This window comes from Conger conger, chromosome 9 (assembly GCF_963514075.1).
Source record: "Conger conger chromosome 9, fConCon1.1, whole genome shotgun sequence".
Classification (NCBI taxonomy): domain Eukaryota; kingdom Metazoa; phylum Chordata; class Actinopteri; order Anguilliformes; family Congridae; genus Conger; species Conger conger.
Genome location: NC_083768.1, coordinates 18412328 through 18429140, shown reverse-complemented (window position 1 = coordinate 18429140; position 16813 = coordinate 18412328). Strand labels below are relative to the sequence as shown.

The window sequence follows — 16813 nt, the reverse complement described above, 5'->3', positions numbered from 1 at the left end:
ACTGAATACCCTCTCTCACACCTGGTTGAATGTCAAATCAATTCAAGTATTTTTAAGTGACATGTCTTTATGCTGTGTTTCTGTACTTCAAGACAGACAGACAGACAGACAGACAGCCAGGCACAGCTGGGAAAGCCAGCGGAGCCAAAAACTGCTCTGCTCTCACCTCAAAGTAAGAGTCGATGTACTCAGAGACAACGTGCTCTGATTTGGGCTTGTTTTGGCAGTAGACAATGTACATGTGCAGCCTCCGCTCCTGCAGGAGAAAGACGAACACACGTCACATGACACAAACACAGTTCACTTCAGAGCTATTAGAGACTGACTCCATTGGAAGAGCCTCGGCTTCATTAATAATAGGTTAATAAAACCTTTTACGAAACAGTTGAGGTGTCTGTCATTCACACCGTCTGCTCCAGTGAAAGGAGTGACTCACGTGTTTGACGAACAGGGGAGCCAGCCTGTCAGGATCCTCAAGGCACTTCTCCAACTCCCCCAGGAAGAAACTGAGATGGAGAACATTCACCGTCATTCACCTTCCATGATATCACACTGCTAAGTGCCACGGTGCACGCTACATAAATTATTTATAAAGTATCTCTTAGGGCTAAATCTAGGATTGGGTTACCAGTCTCAGGCATAACTTGCTCAATTATGAGAGAAAAGGCAGAACTGACCCTGAATCAGTACAAGAGCCTTGATCCTGATATGTGATAGCTTACTCTTTGTGCCAGTCGAAGATCTGGTGGATGTTGCCGAAGACGATTTTGTCCTTGCCCTTCATGTCGTCCAGCATGCCGTCGTCCTTCATGCGAGCCATGTAGCCCTGAAACAGAAGGTGGAGGTCAGGGGGCGGGCGAGGCGGACCAACGGAACATTTGGAAGAACCTCAGGACCACAGCCCCACATTAGCTAATGGCTTCCTGTAGCTGTATCTAATACAGCCTCATGGCTAACTCAGGGAAAGCTAATGGCTTCCTGTGGCTGTATCTAAAACAGCATTGTGGCTAACTCAGGGTAAGCTAATGGCTTCCTGTAGCTGTATCTAAAAAAGCATTACGGCTAACTCAGGGTAAGCTAATGCCTTCCTTTAGCTGTATCTAAAATAGCCTTAAGGCTAACTCAGGGAACGGATCATGACTACAGCTGCTGATACTCACCCTGATAATCTCTGCTGTGATTATCGACTGATGCCATAAGACGCTCTTTAAACAACTGAAGACCGAATACACACAATTGCAAGCTGAAGCCTCTGACATCACCACTAGATACAGTATACTGTTGTAATGGGATTACATTTTCAAGTTTGCATCGACATTTAAAACAATTCAGGATTAGCTGGAAAAGCAGGGCTAACAGGCGGGAAACACTGGACTCACCTCCACCACCAAACCCAGGTCCCTCACGTAGTCTCTCTCGGTCTCCACCAGCTCCAGAAGTACATAGCTGACGAGAGAGAGAGCGAATGGCCATGTTAAAAATGAATGCTGTGGGCTGCTGGGTGCCTCATCTTGTAAAGGCACTGTTTTGGTACTGTCTGGTTTTACTGTCTGGTTTTGAGCCACTTTGAGGGGGTAGAGGCTCCCTGGTGAACTCCCTGGTGGTTGACTGTACATTAAGAACGTGAAGAGTCGTCCGTAGACTCATGTCTGAACAAGCACGTCTGATGAAGCCAGACTACAGCGTGAAGTGTCGACTGATATTGAGCGCACTCTGAATTGATGGGTTGAACGGTCATTCAAAATAGGAGTGAAAATGGGCAGCAAAAGAAATCTGAACACAAAGCCAATGCAGGAGAGCACAGCTTGCCCAAAATGTGTTTCACAAGATTTACACAAGCAATACGGTTCACCATTTTTACTATCTTCGCTATCCTGGCAAGCATGAATGGCTCAAAATGGAGTATTTTTATCTCTATTAGAAATGAAGCCAGAAAGAACAGTCTTTGTGTTTGCCTTGATGTAGACAGCACAGAGACAGGGGGAGAGACTTACTGCCGTCTCTTCAAGAAGCCCGTCTTGCGCTCCTCCATCTCGTCGATGGGGGAGGAGGAGGACAGGAGCGAGTTGTCGGACGGGTTGAAGGAGGGACTGCTGCTGTCACCCTGCTCCACGGAGAGAGAGCTGGGGCGGTCCTCCAGGGCCTGGGGAGGGCAGGGACGGAGGGGAAGAGGGGTAGATAGGGTGTGAAAGAGGGGTAGACAGGGTGTGAAAAAGGGGTAGACAGGGTGTGAAAGAGGGGTAGACAGGGTGTGAAAGAGGGGTAGACAGGGTGTGAAAGAGGGGTAGACAGGGTGTGAAAGAGGGGTAGACAGGGTGTGAAAGAGAGGTCAGACAGGGTGTCAAAGAGGGGTAGACAGGGTGTGAAAGAGGGGTAGATAGTAGACAGTGTGTGAAAGAGGGGTAGACAGGGTGTGAGAGAGGGGTAAGACGGGGTGTGAAAGAGTGGTAAAGAGGGACAAAGAGATTTCTAACACCAAGAGTCCCCGGAGGCCACAACATCACGGTTCCCCCCGCAGTGTCTCCCCTCTCCCCCTGCTGATTGGAGGACCAAGGGGGGGGGTCTTACCATCTTGCTCTTGACAAGCTCTTCAATGGCGCTGACCAGTTCGGCGGCGCTGGGGGTCTCTGAGCTGGAGGGACGGACGGACAGCCGCGAGGACGTCTGCACAGAGCGCAAAGAGAGGCAGGGCGGTGAGAGCCAACGGACGGGCAGCCCACCTCATCTTCAACCTCTCTACACATCTACTCACAACTGTGGAGTCTAACACGGCTGCCTGACAGGGCGGAGGAGCTGGAGATATATCTATACTCTCTTTAAAAAACGGAAAACAACAATCAACAGCAGCTTATATGACACTAATGGGACTAAATGTTTAAAATGATGCAGAGACATGGCCTTGGAAGAGGCCAAATAACAGTACAAAGAATATGGCTGAACAAAAAAAGAGTTTAGAAAAGTGAAGGAAAAAAGAAGCAAGCATAGAGATCTGACTAAATTTATTTTACATACCAATATCGCTTGCGAAGAAAAGGCCATTTTACATGACTAAAACTGAGTGAGCTTAAGAATGTCAGATCATGTGTTTAGATTTTCGAGGCACCGTGACAAAATGCAGAGCACTTATCAATACAGTCCATGACAAATATGCAGAATTTTGCAGAAAATCTCACCATTGCTGTGACTTGCAGCCAATCCAAATTTCCCCCAAATTAGAAGGTATTGGTGTGGTCTCTGGCCGCGCCAGCTATTAGAGGCCAGTTACAGGCTTGCATGGATAATGGTAGTCAACGCACAAGGGGTGGGTGGGGTGGGGGAGGGGCTCAGAGTAATTGGCGGGCACATAACCGATAGTCGCGCGACCGCCCCACACGCGCTGCATGTGCCGTTTAACACTCTGAAACTGCGTTAGGCCAGGGAGGGGTGGCGGGAGGGGTGGTCGGGGAGATTTCGGGGGGCAACGGTCTGATCGGTAACGTGTTTGAAGGAACGAGGCTGCAGAAAACGTACTGGAAAAGATTGCTCTCTTTTTTTCTTTTTCTCAAAAAGATAATTCAAAGAGGGTGGGACGCATTCCCAGACAGCTGAGAGGTGCGAGGCCCTTTGAGACACGCTACGGAACAGGGAGATTTTCTTTAGTAAGAGTTACTACAGGGGAAAGTAGCCAAACTTTATTTAAAAAAATGAAAGCGGTTAGAAACCAAATAAATAAATGTTGACTATGCGTTTTTAAATGAGGAAGTTTAACGGTTACTGAGGGGGGGGGGGGGGGGGATTAAAAAAAAGAAAAAAAGAAAGACGAAACAAAGGAAATCAAAAGTGGGAAGAGCAAGGCCAGAGAAGGGGGGGGAATCATATGGAGAGGTATGGGAACTGAGATAAAACAAAGACGGGACATAAATCAACGTAATGCTATGGCAAACAGTACAGTTAAGAACAAAACGAAAGAGAAAACAAAGAAATTAGTGTTACAGGAACTTTACTGGCAGGGTGACCGCAACCTTACTTCATTCATTTCATTGCATTTGAGACCACACGCAGCACAGAAGCAAGTCAAAATCGCCACAGAGGCCCTGAGAATTAACATGGAGTGACAGGCAACACATTCATCATGTCAGGAGAATCCAAAAGCCACAAAATGGCGACTATCAGTGTTTAGCACTGAAAAGGCCTGAGAATGTGAACCGGCCTAATTAAGGCTATACAAGAGACGCTTCTCCTCAACAATAGGGAATGTGTTGCTCACAGTCCATTCGCTAAAGCATACATTTTAAAACCTTGGCATGGTGCAGTGCGATGCAGTTCAATGCATGATGTAATCGCAGTCACCCCAAATTACTTCAAAAATTAGCTCAGCAATTATGAGAACTGGTCTGAAATGAGAACAATGCAGGTTTTTTTTTTTTTTTTTAGGAAAACAGAAACTGAAATTGTAATCGTAAAAGAAAGGATGAGTTTTCAGAACAAAGCCGGAAAAGAAAAGAACAGACAAAGGACCCGTTAGAATCAGCCGTACGGCGAATAAGTCGCTCTGCGAGACGAAGAACAAAGGAATAAATTAGGTTTGTGATGTCTGCCTCCTACACGTCTCCCGCTTCCCAGAGCGACGATCACCCCTCTCTCATTAAAACCCGTCTACATTCACTGGTCCTCACTCCTTTTCCTATCCTTTTTCATATGTTCCATCCACACATGCATGCATGTATTCCATATGAATCTGTTTACAGATGCTGTAATACATTCGCACCGTATGCTTTAAGATGACACTACACAGCAAGCAAATAGTTTTGAAGACAAGGCTGCCAAGGCAGCATATTTCTGGGTGCAATTAAGAGCAAAACTAGGCCTGTACCAGCACAGTTTTACCCTAATACAACAGACGCCACTCATTATCAGCATACTCAAAATGACAAATGAGTCCCCACAGTCCTGCTCAAGGAGGTCTGTTATGACCGCTGCTTTTTCATGTTCCCAAATGCAAATTTGAGTATTAAATACCAAACGTATAGAATATATAATATCCTCATAGTGTGTCCTCATATAATTATCTTTGGATTTAAAATGCTTCACTTGGTTTGACACTGATTGGTTTCACAAGAGGGTGATGATTCATCATTTTGTGAGCTGAGAATTATAGGTTCTAACTGACATTTCTTTTTAATGAGTTGGTGTCATAAATATGTTGTTTATAGGGAACTGAATACATGTGTGAAGTTTTATACAACAATAATGTTTAAAATGAAAAAATGCTACATTTAAAAGTCATATCTGTTTGGAGCCCGTTCACTTTGGAATATTTGAAGCTCGACATCTCAAAACTCTCAGAAGGCAGATAGAACATTCTAGTTCTCAGCTCAGGAATCGCACAGACGTCTCGCTGGCTGAGACGACTGGAGCAGGAGCAGACAGATAACGGCCCTCCATCCCTCCTAGAGCAGGACGCCCCCTCCAGGCCCGGCCCCCCCTCACCTTGTCGTCCTGTGCGTCGGGCTGCAGCAGGCTGTGCTGCTGGATGGCCATGGGGGGGGGCAGGGGGACAGAGTCGGCCCCCTCCTCCCCCTCCTCCTCCCCGCAGCTCTGCATCCCGGAGGAGGACGATTTGGAGAGCGTCCCGCTGCTCAGCCCCTCGTTCCGCACCCTCTGTGGGGGACAGCGTGGAGACAGGAGAGGGCAGGGGTCAGTCACGCACGAGAGGGTCTCAACATACGGCGGTTCGCAAACTTTCCCAGTCCGAGACCCGCTCCGCAGATACGTTTATTTTCTGTGATCCGCTCCTTGCTAAAACATTAACGTGGTAATTACACGCTACACTAGCTGCTGTATGTCAAAGAACATGTCAAAGAAAAACGCATTGTGGTGTACACGGCAAATATTTTTGTACATTTTCCCTATTTTTGTATTGCTTATTCCATGATTTGGCAACCGATGCTCCCTGGAGGTATCATCTGCTGAAAACAAAGAATCACACCAGGAAAACAGGGAATCACACAAACCCAGAAGCATCCTGATAAGGAGACATGTAGCACCAGAACTACTGTAAAAATGAGTTAAAATTGCATCCATTTCTTTACATTTGACACCAAACAAAAATGTTGGTTGTGGGCTTGAATCAAAAGTGAACAGGATAAGTCATCTGAGCAGCTCTGGACAGTGTCATGTGACATAAATGGGTAATGTGCAAAAATGGAAGCTGTAATTTGGGTAAGGCCAATTCGACACGCACTGGCCCTGCTCTTCAAACAACTACCCCTGCCAAAGGTCAGCAGGCACCGCTGTGAGGCGCGCAGAAAGGGAGACCATGCGCATCTCTCCTGGTGTAATAAACAATTTGCGTGATGAAATATTAACGGCGGTAATTAAGGAGTCTAATTAGCATTTGCACTGCCCCCCCTTACCTGCCCCGCTCACACCAAAGGGCTCTCCCCCTGGAGCCAGTCTAACTGTATTAGCTCCTGACCCCCACCCTGCTGAGACGGGCAGGGCAGATACATGGGCCTTGAAGACCAAGCGGAGCTCAGCAGACTCTGATCAAAAGAAGGCTAACGTCCGGCTGGATGCTGAGACTCACACTCACGCCCTCAATTCCTTACCCTTTTTTTATACTTTTATAACCAAAGCCTACAATTTTTCTCTGAACTTACCACAGGACTGTAACAGGACTTTCCAAAGTGGAAAGGCAGAATAAAGTGGAGCATTGAGTGACTGTAATTCCAACACCCCATAAGAAGACAAACTTGGGTACAGCAGTATTAATGTGTAGGGGTGTAACGTTGGTAAAATACCAGTAACTGATCACTGTTCGCTCTAGCTTTAAACCTGTTCACCTTAACCCTTTCAAAGCCAAGAGTGCCATATGCTATACCCTTTCAAGAAAATCAAAATGACTGCTACACTATTAAAACCCCAATAAATTCTAAACTTTCTCCATTTTCTCAACCAGCCCTAAAATCCCTTGGGATTTGGATGAAGCCACTTTATTTTGGGCTTGGAAAGGGTTAAACAACACTGGCAATAACGGATTGAACACTCGCCATGCGCTCACCTGTAACGACCCTCGACACATTCAAAAGAAGGGAACCTAAAAGACAGACAGGCAGACGGAAGGACAGGCAGGCGCACCTCCTCCACGGTCTCTCCATGGAGTATGTGTTCACCTGAAATGCGTGCACCTGAAATGACCCTCGCCACAGTCACACGAGACCGTCGTCACATTCAAAAGAGGGGAGCCTAAAAGACAGACGGACGGACGGACGGACAGGCGGACGCACCTCCTCCACGGTCTCGTCCTGGGGCGTGGCCGCGCTGTCGTCCGAGTCCTTCTGGGAGCCGGCGTCGGCGCTCTTGCGGACGTCGCGGCTCTTCTTGTGCTTGTGCGCCAGCTTCTTCACGTGGCCGTCGGCCTTGCCGCTGCTCAGCCGCCGCACCGGGCTGGTCAGCCACTTGCGCAGCGTGTTGCCGGGGCGTTTGGGCCCCGGGGAGCTCTGGGACCCCATGCCGTGGCCCGGCTGCAGGGTGCCCCCCGTGGTGGGTGGGATGGCGTCGTTACTGCACACCGAGAGGGTGTCTGCGGGGGCGAGAGGGAGAGACGCACGTCGTTAAAACGGACGTTACAAATGCTGTAATGTAGCTGCATTTTGACAAAATGGCTGCCTCACCATAGCTCTACAGGAATGGTAACCAGCCCTGTAACCAACTTGGATACCATTGCTCTACAGGTATTCAAGAGCTAAACATTTTCGGCGCATAAATTTGAAATAAATATGCCTACTGTAGACTGCCAGATTCTGGGAGGGAAGATGATTAAAACTCTACTTATCAAATATTAATTCAGTGAAGACAGGCTTGCCCGTGACTGACGTCCTAAAGAATCATCAAAGCCACTACCTGTTCTGAGGCGATGCACACAGGAAGAGCATAATTTAAAAACAGCACACACTCGGCCCAGACTCGAGGAGGATGATGAATTATGTAAGGCTTTAATAAAATATTCTGTCTCTATTGATCTGCTTACAGACGGGCCTCTCTATCCTCTCTCCTCTCCCTCTGCTCTGAGTTCCTCTGAGAAGAGTGGGTGTTGTCGTGCGAGTCATTGCTCAGAGCTAGAGCGGGAGGGTTGAAGGGGGAGGGGGGCTGCGATTGGCTCAACGTCCCGCTGGTGTGTGTTAACACCTGGGAAAGAATAACAAACAAGTGCCCGATTCTAGAGCTTTCCATCGGCGAAACAGCAGGTAGGTCGCCGTTTCTGTCCGTAACTCTGCTTCACCAGTGCTTTTAAAAGGCAGCTTGCTACTGCGACACACACGCCATCTGTTCCTTTTCCTTCAGCCTCTGTCCCTTTGCCCGGTGGAAGCCAGTGGAAGATTAAAAGCACTTGGGAGCACTGATAAGACAGAGAAAGAGAGAGAGAACAGGGAACTGCTTTCACCCTGAGGGCAGGTCTTTCTGCACATCGCAGGTTTAACAACTGCAGTGCATGGACACTGCAGGCGGTACAGAAACAAACCTGTTACCAGCACGTCAAAGCCAATTTCACCACATCTTACTCCTGTTTCTCCAGGAGTGCTCTGGTAAATGTCAGTGATGTTTCTCTTGACCCGGAGACCGATTCTCCTTTTTCTTGTCTCAGCTGTGATACGAATGAATGAACTAATAACGAACCATCAACCAGCCAAAAACCAGGTCTCTGAACTATTTGGTTTGTGTGTCTGACAAAATACAAAGCCTTTTTGTCACTTTGTCTGGCTCAAGGCACTGCTGGTTGAAAGCCTTCTGAGCAGGATTTTTCTAGAAAGTTCCTGCTGGGATGATGTGCGATGTAAGTCCAGAGCAGACATTAGGATCAAAGGACTGGGAATCTTAAAACATGCGCTCTCACACAAACACACACCCTGAAAAAGGGACAGCCACTTAGTAACAGCAATGTGCCTCTCTCCACAACGGTCATTAAGGCTATTTGCCTACTTGATGTTTACCCCCATTAATGGCCAACTGGCCATTCAATTACCGGCACAATTTCCCCCCCGGTCTCTCTCTCCAGCCTCAGACAGACCTGTCCACACAGCACTCCCACACTCAATCACACAGCTCCTCTGATAACAGGCCTTCAGGTGAGGTCGAGCACCTTTTACAGGCTAACAGCTGGCTCAGCCCGGAGCTTTTTGAGTGAAGTGGACCCGCGAGAAGCATCATTTATTTAAGACCGTGTTCCTTCACTGCCCGGGGTCACAGGGCCGCGCGGAGAATGGCTGGAATGTGCTTTGTCTCAGCCAGAGTGTTTTGTGTACGTTTTGTTTGGGGTCCGTTAAACGGAGCGCGGGCCAGGTGTGAAAGCGGCGGGGCGAGCAAAGCCGGGACTGCGCCCATTAACCCAGAAACCAACCGCCGGCTAACGAGCGAACCGCGCTCAAAAGAATGGCGGTCGATGGACCTCCCGTTCAGGTGTGTTTTCGGGGTGGGGGTGGCAGGTGCTGTGGTGTGAGGCTCCAGTAAACCCAAGGCTGCAAGGTCACACATCATCAAAATGCCAAGATGTTCACGACTGTGCTTTAAAAAACATAAGGGCAAATTGCGCCGACTAACATCTGAGATTGAAGCTAATCAAGTGACACCAATAAGTCAGACTTAGCATAATTCAATGATAAATGACTGAATTAATACAGAAATAACGCCACTCTGAAAAGCAGTATTTTAAATCCATCCAAAATAACTAATAAATAATACAAGCGATATCGTTCTAGATTGTTCTTTCACATACATGCTGACACAGGAGTAAAACTAATCCTCCACAATGTGTAGCCTGATCCGAAACGACATTTGCAAGTATAGTACAAATTATACAGTGCGCAGTTCACCCCGACACAGCCTAATGCAGGACCAATACTTCTGTGGTGTCGATAACACAGGACTAAATTCACCCCAAAACTCCAAACATACCCAGATCCAGGAGCCACAGCCTGCAGCTCTCGATAGTCCTGGGAGGAGGAGAGCTGATGTAGCACAATGACTTTGTGGAGTCTGCCATTTTACAGAGTCCACCACACACAGCACACTATTCTAAAATGAGATGTTCTTCAAAAAGAGCGCAGACTCTCTTGAGATGCAGAAATTGCAAAAAAGCTCCAAGGATAAGAAGGATGAGGGAGTGTGTGTGAATGAGTGTGTCTGTGTGTATGTGTGTGTTTAGGGGGGCGGCTTGAAGAGGTGGAGTCTGTTAATGTGTGAGGCAGTCGATAGGAAGTCCCTGCCCCTAAACCCGTATTTGGCAACTAATTCTACCGTAATCACCCAGCAATAGGCTCCATGTCCTTTCGAAGTGATGGACTGAGCCAGACCAACCAACAAATGTTTTCTGTGGGGGGTTGGAAGCCTCAAATGTTAAACTCGCCACACGCAGTGTGCGCTGAGGTTTGACACAAATCCTATTTGCAGGGCTAATCAGACACTCTAGCATCCTGCTGCTTTGGGGCCTCTTGTGATATCTCGAAACGTTATTCTTAAGAAAAACAACAGCTTGCCGGGGATATTTCTGGAGCAGCGATGGCAGCAGGAGAACTCACTCACAGCTGTTGGGTTGACTAAACAAGGTCAGCTCATACCTCACGCTGCAGGTTTTTATTCCCCAAAAAAACAACTTGTGCCTGTTTCCCCAAGTGACGACTTTCTCCCCAGAGCTTTGGGTTTAAAATGGAGACCAACTGCACATCTCCTCTCCCTACAGAGTTATTCCTCCACAGGACAGCTGGGCCATTCTGACACACACCCACACACATACACACATACACACACACACACACACACCAAATGCTAACCTCACCTCTTATCAAACTATAACACACCAAAGAGAGCTTTGTGACACATCACACAGAAACGCTAGTCTCCCACCCTGCCGTGCCTATGAAGTGTGAGTGGTGCTTGGCACCAGCATAAGCGTATTGGATGTCAGATGATGTACCCAGGGGCAGCGCGGTGTCAGATCTACATTACCGCAGAGCTGCTTTAATCCTGCTGTTTCTCAGAGGCACACGGCCAGAGGTCACCAAAGGAGCAGCTGGTGGGTGGGTCGACCAATCGGGAGAGAGATCGGTTTCTCGCATTGTGAGCGGAATACAGCGAGAAGGCGGGGAGTATTCCCAAAGCAGATACTGGACAGAAGCATTAGGTTACTGCTGCTGCTTGTGAGACACAGAATGAGTGCTGTGACCCTTGACCTCTGACCTTTATGGCATGTCAAGGCAGCCTGGATGACTGACCAGTAGAGGCTTGCCTCAAAGGGCACCTTTCAGCTTAGAGCACACTTGCAGGGCTCATGCAGGGCAGCAGTGTGGTGTAATGCTGAGGGAACAGTGCTTGTAATGGCTGTAGGTTTGATTCCCAGGTGGGGGAACTACATGACATGACATGACATGACAGTTATTTAGCTGACACCTTTATCCAAAGCAACTTACAGTTGACTAGACTAAGCAGGGGCCAATCCTCTCTGGAGTAAGGGGGCCTTGCCCAAGGGTCCAACAGCACTTATCTTATTGTGGCCACAATGGGTATTACTGGAACATTACTGTGCAATTAGTATTTTAATATTCTTACTGGCCGAGGTAATTACAGCTGTCAAATAAATGTAATGGAGTAATTGTGTTTGGGTAATAACAGCATACTGGGGAATGACCAGCCTTCTGAGTCCCTGCCAAGCAATTATCCAGTCGGCCAAACAGTAGGCTGCCCCAAACTACTGTTATACCCGTGCATAAGGGACTTCATCTTCGTGACTTGAGTTTATGTTGACCTGTAGGAACCCTTCTGTGGATAAGAGCAGCTGGGTACGTGTCTGTCCCTGGCGGAGGGCAGGTACCTTTGTGGTTGAAGATGCCCTCCATCTCCATGCTGCTGCGGGAGTGGGCGATGCAGAGCATGGCGCAGGGCACCAGGCCCTCCTGCGCGGGCGAGCGGTCCGTGGTGCGCACCAGGCACCAGTCCGGCTTGTCGTGGAGCCGCTCCAGGACCTCCACCGTCTGCCCCCGCCTCACCGTCAGCTCGTTACTGTTGCTGGCCACAAAGTCGTGGATGACCACCGTCAGCTCACACCCGCCCGACAGCTGGGGATGGAGAGAGAGGGAGGAGAGAGGGAGGGAGGGTGGGAGGGAGGGGATTGATTTGACTTTGAAGACTACCGCCGTACATCTTAAGAACAGCTACACTGGCGCTGATCAGTTCAGTAATAGATCAAAAGGCACTCGACAAATCAAATGGACGTTCATCTAATATGCCTTCGACTCGGGCACTAAAACAAAAATCAAAGGGCCTTTCATTTGAAATCACACAGAGCTCCTCAGCCCGTGTCCTGCGCTGGCCCTGGTGCTTATGGGGGGGGCCGTAATGAGTCAGGATGGCTGGTCTCAGAGCTCTCCTGTGAATACCCCGGGCTGGGAGGCGGTGGGGCAGGGTGCGAGGTCTCACCTTGTCGCTGTCCAGGGTGTTCTGGGAGGTGCGGGAGGCGAGGGAGATGGTGTCGGGCTGACTGCTGCCGTCTCCCTGGCTGTCCAGGTCCTCGCCGTCCCTGCGTAACCAAGGCAACAACTGTCACTGAAGCCGGAGGTAACCGCCAGATCGCCCTCGTGCTAAGCGAATGTTTCGTTACAAGGTTCTGAATTCAAACTAGATTTTCCCACCAAGACACAGTAGTTCATTCTGTATCCCCGTGGGTTCATGTAGTATTAAGGGGAGCATCTTGCTTTATTCGACGACCTTGATAAATTTGTGTACTGTCTGATGTCAAAACCAAACATCCATCGACGACCCGTGGTCTGAAAATGAAGCAACTCCGAATGTGTTCGACTTTCTAAATACTGGGGAAAACTTTTTTTTTTGAGGAGAGTTAAAGAAACCCAAAAAAACCCAACCCAAAAAAAGGAGCCTGAAACCTCAAAAAGAGGACAGTCATGAACCGGCGTGCCATTTTTAGAAAGTATATTGGGCCAAAGCAGGCTTCAGAGGCTCTCAGGGGCCGGGCCGTGGCAGTAAGTTTTATGAGGGTGTGAGAGCGGTGTTGCTTAGTCATTAGGGCGGGGCTCTCTACAGTACCTCCGGCCCTTGTGCTTGGCCGTGGTGGCTTTCGGGATGTGGATGGGCTCCTTGAGCGCCCCCTTCAGGTGGATGGTGCGCTCCTGGATGACCTCGCGGATGTGTTTGATCCAGTCCTGCTTGTTCTCGATGCTGGAGGCCTGCAGGGCGGGGGTGGGGGGCAGAAGGAGGTAGGGGGTTAGTCCACACTGAGCCGGTTCCCTCCGCTCTTATTGGATGGCGTTCGGGGGTTAGTGGCAGTACTCACCATAGCTCCGTGTTTGCATCCCTGACTTGGCTTTGTTTAAAATATAGAATAGAGAATTTCACTATTTTTGATACGGGTTAAGAAAAACGGGCATACATTCACGATGACAAGATGGCTCCGGCGGACAGACAACATTGACTGCTTCATCGTGCCCACTTTGTGCTGTGCATTATAATTGGTGGTTTCCAAGTACAGACAACTAAACTGTCTCCCGTACAGGAAGGAGGATTGAGAAATGATCCTGTTTGTCTTCCAGTTCTGTGTATAACCACTATATATAGTATCAGTATACAAACTCATCTTTCAGCGATAGAGAGAAAGATATGAAAAAGCTACTAATGTGCAATAAATGCAGATAATAGTTGTGGCACTTGTATTTAGGAAATACAAGGTGCAAACGGATGAGGAGCAACTCCAGTTTTGAGTTTGTAAGTACAGTATTGTACTTTCTGCACTGTGTATTGAGAGGGCTTTAATCAACAGTCCAACGCAGCCTACATTGCATGCAATTACGTTTCAGCCAGGGTTAGTAAACAAAATCCAGAAAAACATCCTTTTACAATGCACACAGCAATCCTAGCCATTAGTTTGGTAGTAGGCACGGAATGTTCTTTCACCAACAGCACCAATTTAGCTTGAATGTGGTAACATGCCTTTCCAACAGTTGACATCACCAAATGCCTTCATGAAGACGTTATATTTACAGGATAAAGCCGGGTTTTTGGGGAACAGGGCGGGGAAACAAACATACTTTTAAAATGGAAGAGAAGTGGAGACTGATGTAAAAAAATAAAATGAAACTAGCATTACTTTCCTTTGTAGGAAAGTAATGGGCATATGAGAGTCTAGAGGGAGTTTCAATGTGCAGGGAAGTTGTTTAAGAGGAAAAATTATGTCAATTGTGTTAGCGTAAGCATGTTATCCAACAGTCTTTACTACAGTGTTCAGAGATGCAAACATTTTGTCTAACAGCCTTATCAGTACAAACACATTTAATCCTAGAGTCACCAGACAATACACAGAACTTGTTTGAACTGCGAGAAGATAAGGCTAAGTGGCTAAGTGTCACAGAGAGATTTGGTGCAACCTGCAGCTAACGTCTCTATAAAGCTGGACACCGTAAGCACCTCACACCACCGCACACCACGGCACGCTCATGCGGACAGCACAGGGCCCGGCCGGGCCCGCCCGCGTCGGGGCGCACGCGGGGGTTCTGCTTACCTTCAGGACGATCTTGTTGTCCGAAGTGGGGGTGCGTCCTACCCACAGGGCAAATTTGCAGGGGTCGCCCTCCACGTGCTCCGTAACCCCCAGTTCTGAGGTCTACATACAGACACGAGCACAAACACGTACATAAACATACAGACACGAGCACAAACACGTACATAAACATACAGACACGAGCACAAACACGTACATAAACATACAGACAGACAGACAGACAGACAGGCACAAACAAGTACACAGATAGGTGTACACAGACACACGTACAGAGACAGATGTACAGACACAAAGACAGACACAAAAACAGACAGACAGACAGAGAGGAGGGAGAGAGTTGAGGTTAACTATCGCAGCAGCAGCAGAGGTAGTGCTCTTTAAGAGCGTCGTGGAGAGACACTTACGAACAGCTTGCTCTTGTAGATGTACTTGCTGCGGCCGCTGGAGTCCTTGACCTCCTTGCTGAAGACGAGGGACATCTCGAAGAGGAAGAGGTGGCGCTCGCGGCCCTTGCGGATCAGGGTCTTGGGGTCCCACACCTGGAAGGACTCCTGCAGGATGAGCTCGCCCTGCGACTCGATGTTCTCATCGAACCCTGGAGGGACCGGGGACAGAGGGGAGTGTTACAGACCTGTGTGTGTGTCTGTCTGTGTCGGTGTGTGTGTGTGTGTGTATGTGCGTGTGTCTGTGTGTGTATATGCTTCTGTGTGTGCATGTGCGAGTGTGTATCTGTTTCGGTGCATGTATGTGCGTGTGCGTATGAGTGTTTGTTTGTGTTTCCATTTGCATGTGTGTGTGGGTGCATGTGCATGTGTGTGTGTGTGCGTGCGTGTGTATGTGTGTACGTTTGCGCCTGTGTGTGGGTGTATGTGTGTGTGAGTGTGAGTGTGTGTGTGTGTGTGTGTGTGTGTGTGTGTGTACGTATGTGTGTGTACGTGTGTGTGTGTGTGTGTGTGTGTGTGTGTGTGTGTGTGTGTACGTGTGCGCCTCACCTTCCAGCATGCTCAGGTGCATGGCATCGTTGGCGCGCTTGGGGACGCTCAGCATGACCTCCAGGCCATCCTTGATCTCCCCTTTACCCTCCTCACAGCATGTCAACAGCTCCTGAGGACAACAGCACCACCAGGGCGTTAGCATTCACACGCTACCACAAACTAACAGCCTTCCTCACAAACCCAAAGCCTCATTAGGAGTCCAGTCTACGGTACATGACTGGGACCCAGCAGGTTGTAGCCACCATAAGATCTGCACATTTTTTCAGGGGGGTTTTGCTAAATAAGATCAAATCCAATAGGCCGACAATTCAAGATTGTTTCAACAGTGCATGTACCTTCAGAAGAAGCTGGTACTTGGTTATTCTCTGCACTGGCTTGATCAGGTAGGAGGAGATGGAGTTGGCCAGTCTGTGCCTCTGTTGGATCTCCTGTAATGCAGAGCAAAAGGGGGTGGAGAGCTTAGGGGAAGAAAGCCATCAATCAGCATTCTGACCAATGGCACGCTGAGGAGAGGGCGGCGTCTCCCCCTGGGGTCATTGCCAGGGAACCGTTCTGAAAGGTCACAGTCTTCAGCGGGAACAACCCAACATCCTTACCTCTGCTACCTGTACTAATATCACCAACTGCAGGCTGACAATCATATAGTCACTGTGTTAACACTACAGCAAAATCTCTACAAAACAGTACACTTCAGAATGCGCTACACACATAAAGCACGGCCCCAATTTGTTCTGTGCCTACATTCAGCACTTTGAACAACAAGATGCATTCCTTGGTATTAACAGAACTGCTGACGGAGCTTTCTTTACAAACAAAACAAACAGCGGCCATTTTGAGGGCATTGACCTCTGACCTCCGGGTCTGGCGGTCACAGCCCACAGAACAGAGCGCGGTCACGCATCACTCACGTCAAAGTAAGCTCCGGCATGTTCCAGTATGAGCTGGGTGGAATCCGGCTTGTTCTTGCAGTAATTCACGTACATCTGGAACTTGTCCGCCTGCACAAAGCCAACCGAACAGATGTGTTTATTCAAAAGCGTAGAAGAGAAGGAACAAATTGGCTCTTTGCTTATCTTCCTCTACATGGAAAGACGTGTACACAACAATGCAAACGGACACTTCGATGCATTTTCAGACTCTGGGGCAGTTCTATGTGAACACTATTCTTCCAAAAACCTGTAAGATGGTAAATACACGTTTCAAATAAAATAACCATAAACTGCTGCAGTTTTAATGATGTAAACGGCCTCTTTATGAATAATATGCCCTGGGCGGC

The 16813-nt window shown here is 48.4% G+C and overlaps 1 protein-coding gene across 3 annotated transcripts in view; it reads right to left on the bottom strand.

The window, feature by feature from the left end:
* Positions 1-16813, bottom strand: part of trioa (trio Rho guanine nucleotide exchange factor a) — a 121222-nt gene that overhangs the window by 13018 nt on the left and 91391 nt on the right. For 2 of the 3 annotated variants that reach the window (XM_061255636.1, XM_061255638.1), the window contains 17 exons: positions 16446-16535; positions 15873-15965; positions 15535-15646; positions 14947-15137; positions 14543-14644; positions 13322-13351; positions 13075-13214; positions 12451-12550; positions 11846-12089; positions 7269-7564; positions 5470-5640; positions 2569-2664; positions 1995-2143; positions 1380-1446; positions 723-826; positions 437-506; positions 167-256 (listed from right to left, as the gene is read on the bottom strand). In XM_061255636.1, the coding sequence (XP_061111620.1) occupies positions 167-256; positions 437-506; positions 723-826; positions 1380-1446; positions 1995-2143; positions 2569-2664; positions 5470-5640; positions 7269-7564; positions 11846-12089; positions 12451-12550; positions 13075-13214; positions 13322-13351; positions 14543-14644; positions 14947-15137; positions 15535-15646; positions 15873-15965; positions 16446-16535 (2145 nt within the window). The remainder of the gene's footprint in view (positions 1-166; positions 257-436; positions 507-722; positions 827-1379; positions 1447-1994; positions 2144-2568; positions 2665-5469; positions 5641-7268; positions 7565-11845; positions 12090-12450; positions 12551-13074; positions 13215-13321; positions 13352-14542; positions 14645-14946; positions 15138-15534; positions 15647-15872; positions 15966-16445; positions 16536-16813) is intronic. The other variant, XM_061255637.1, reaches the window with a different exon arrangement.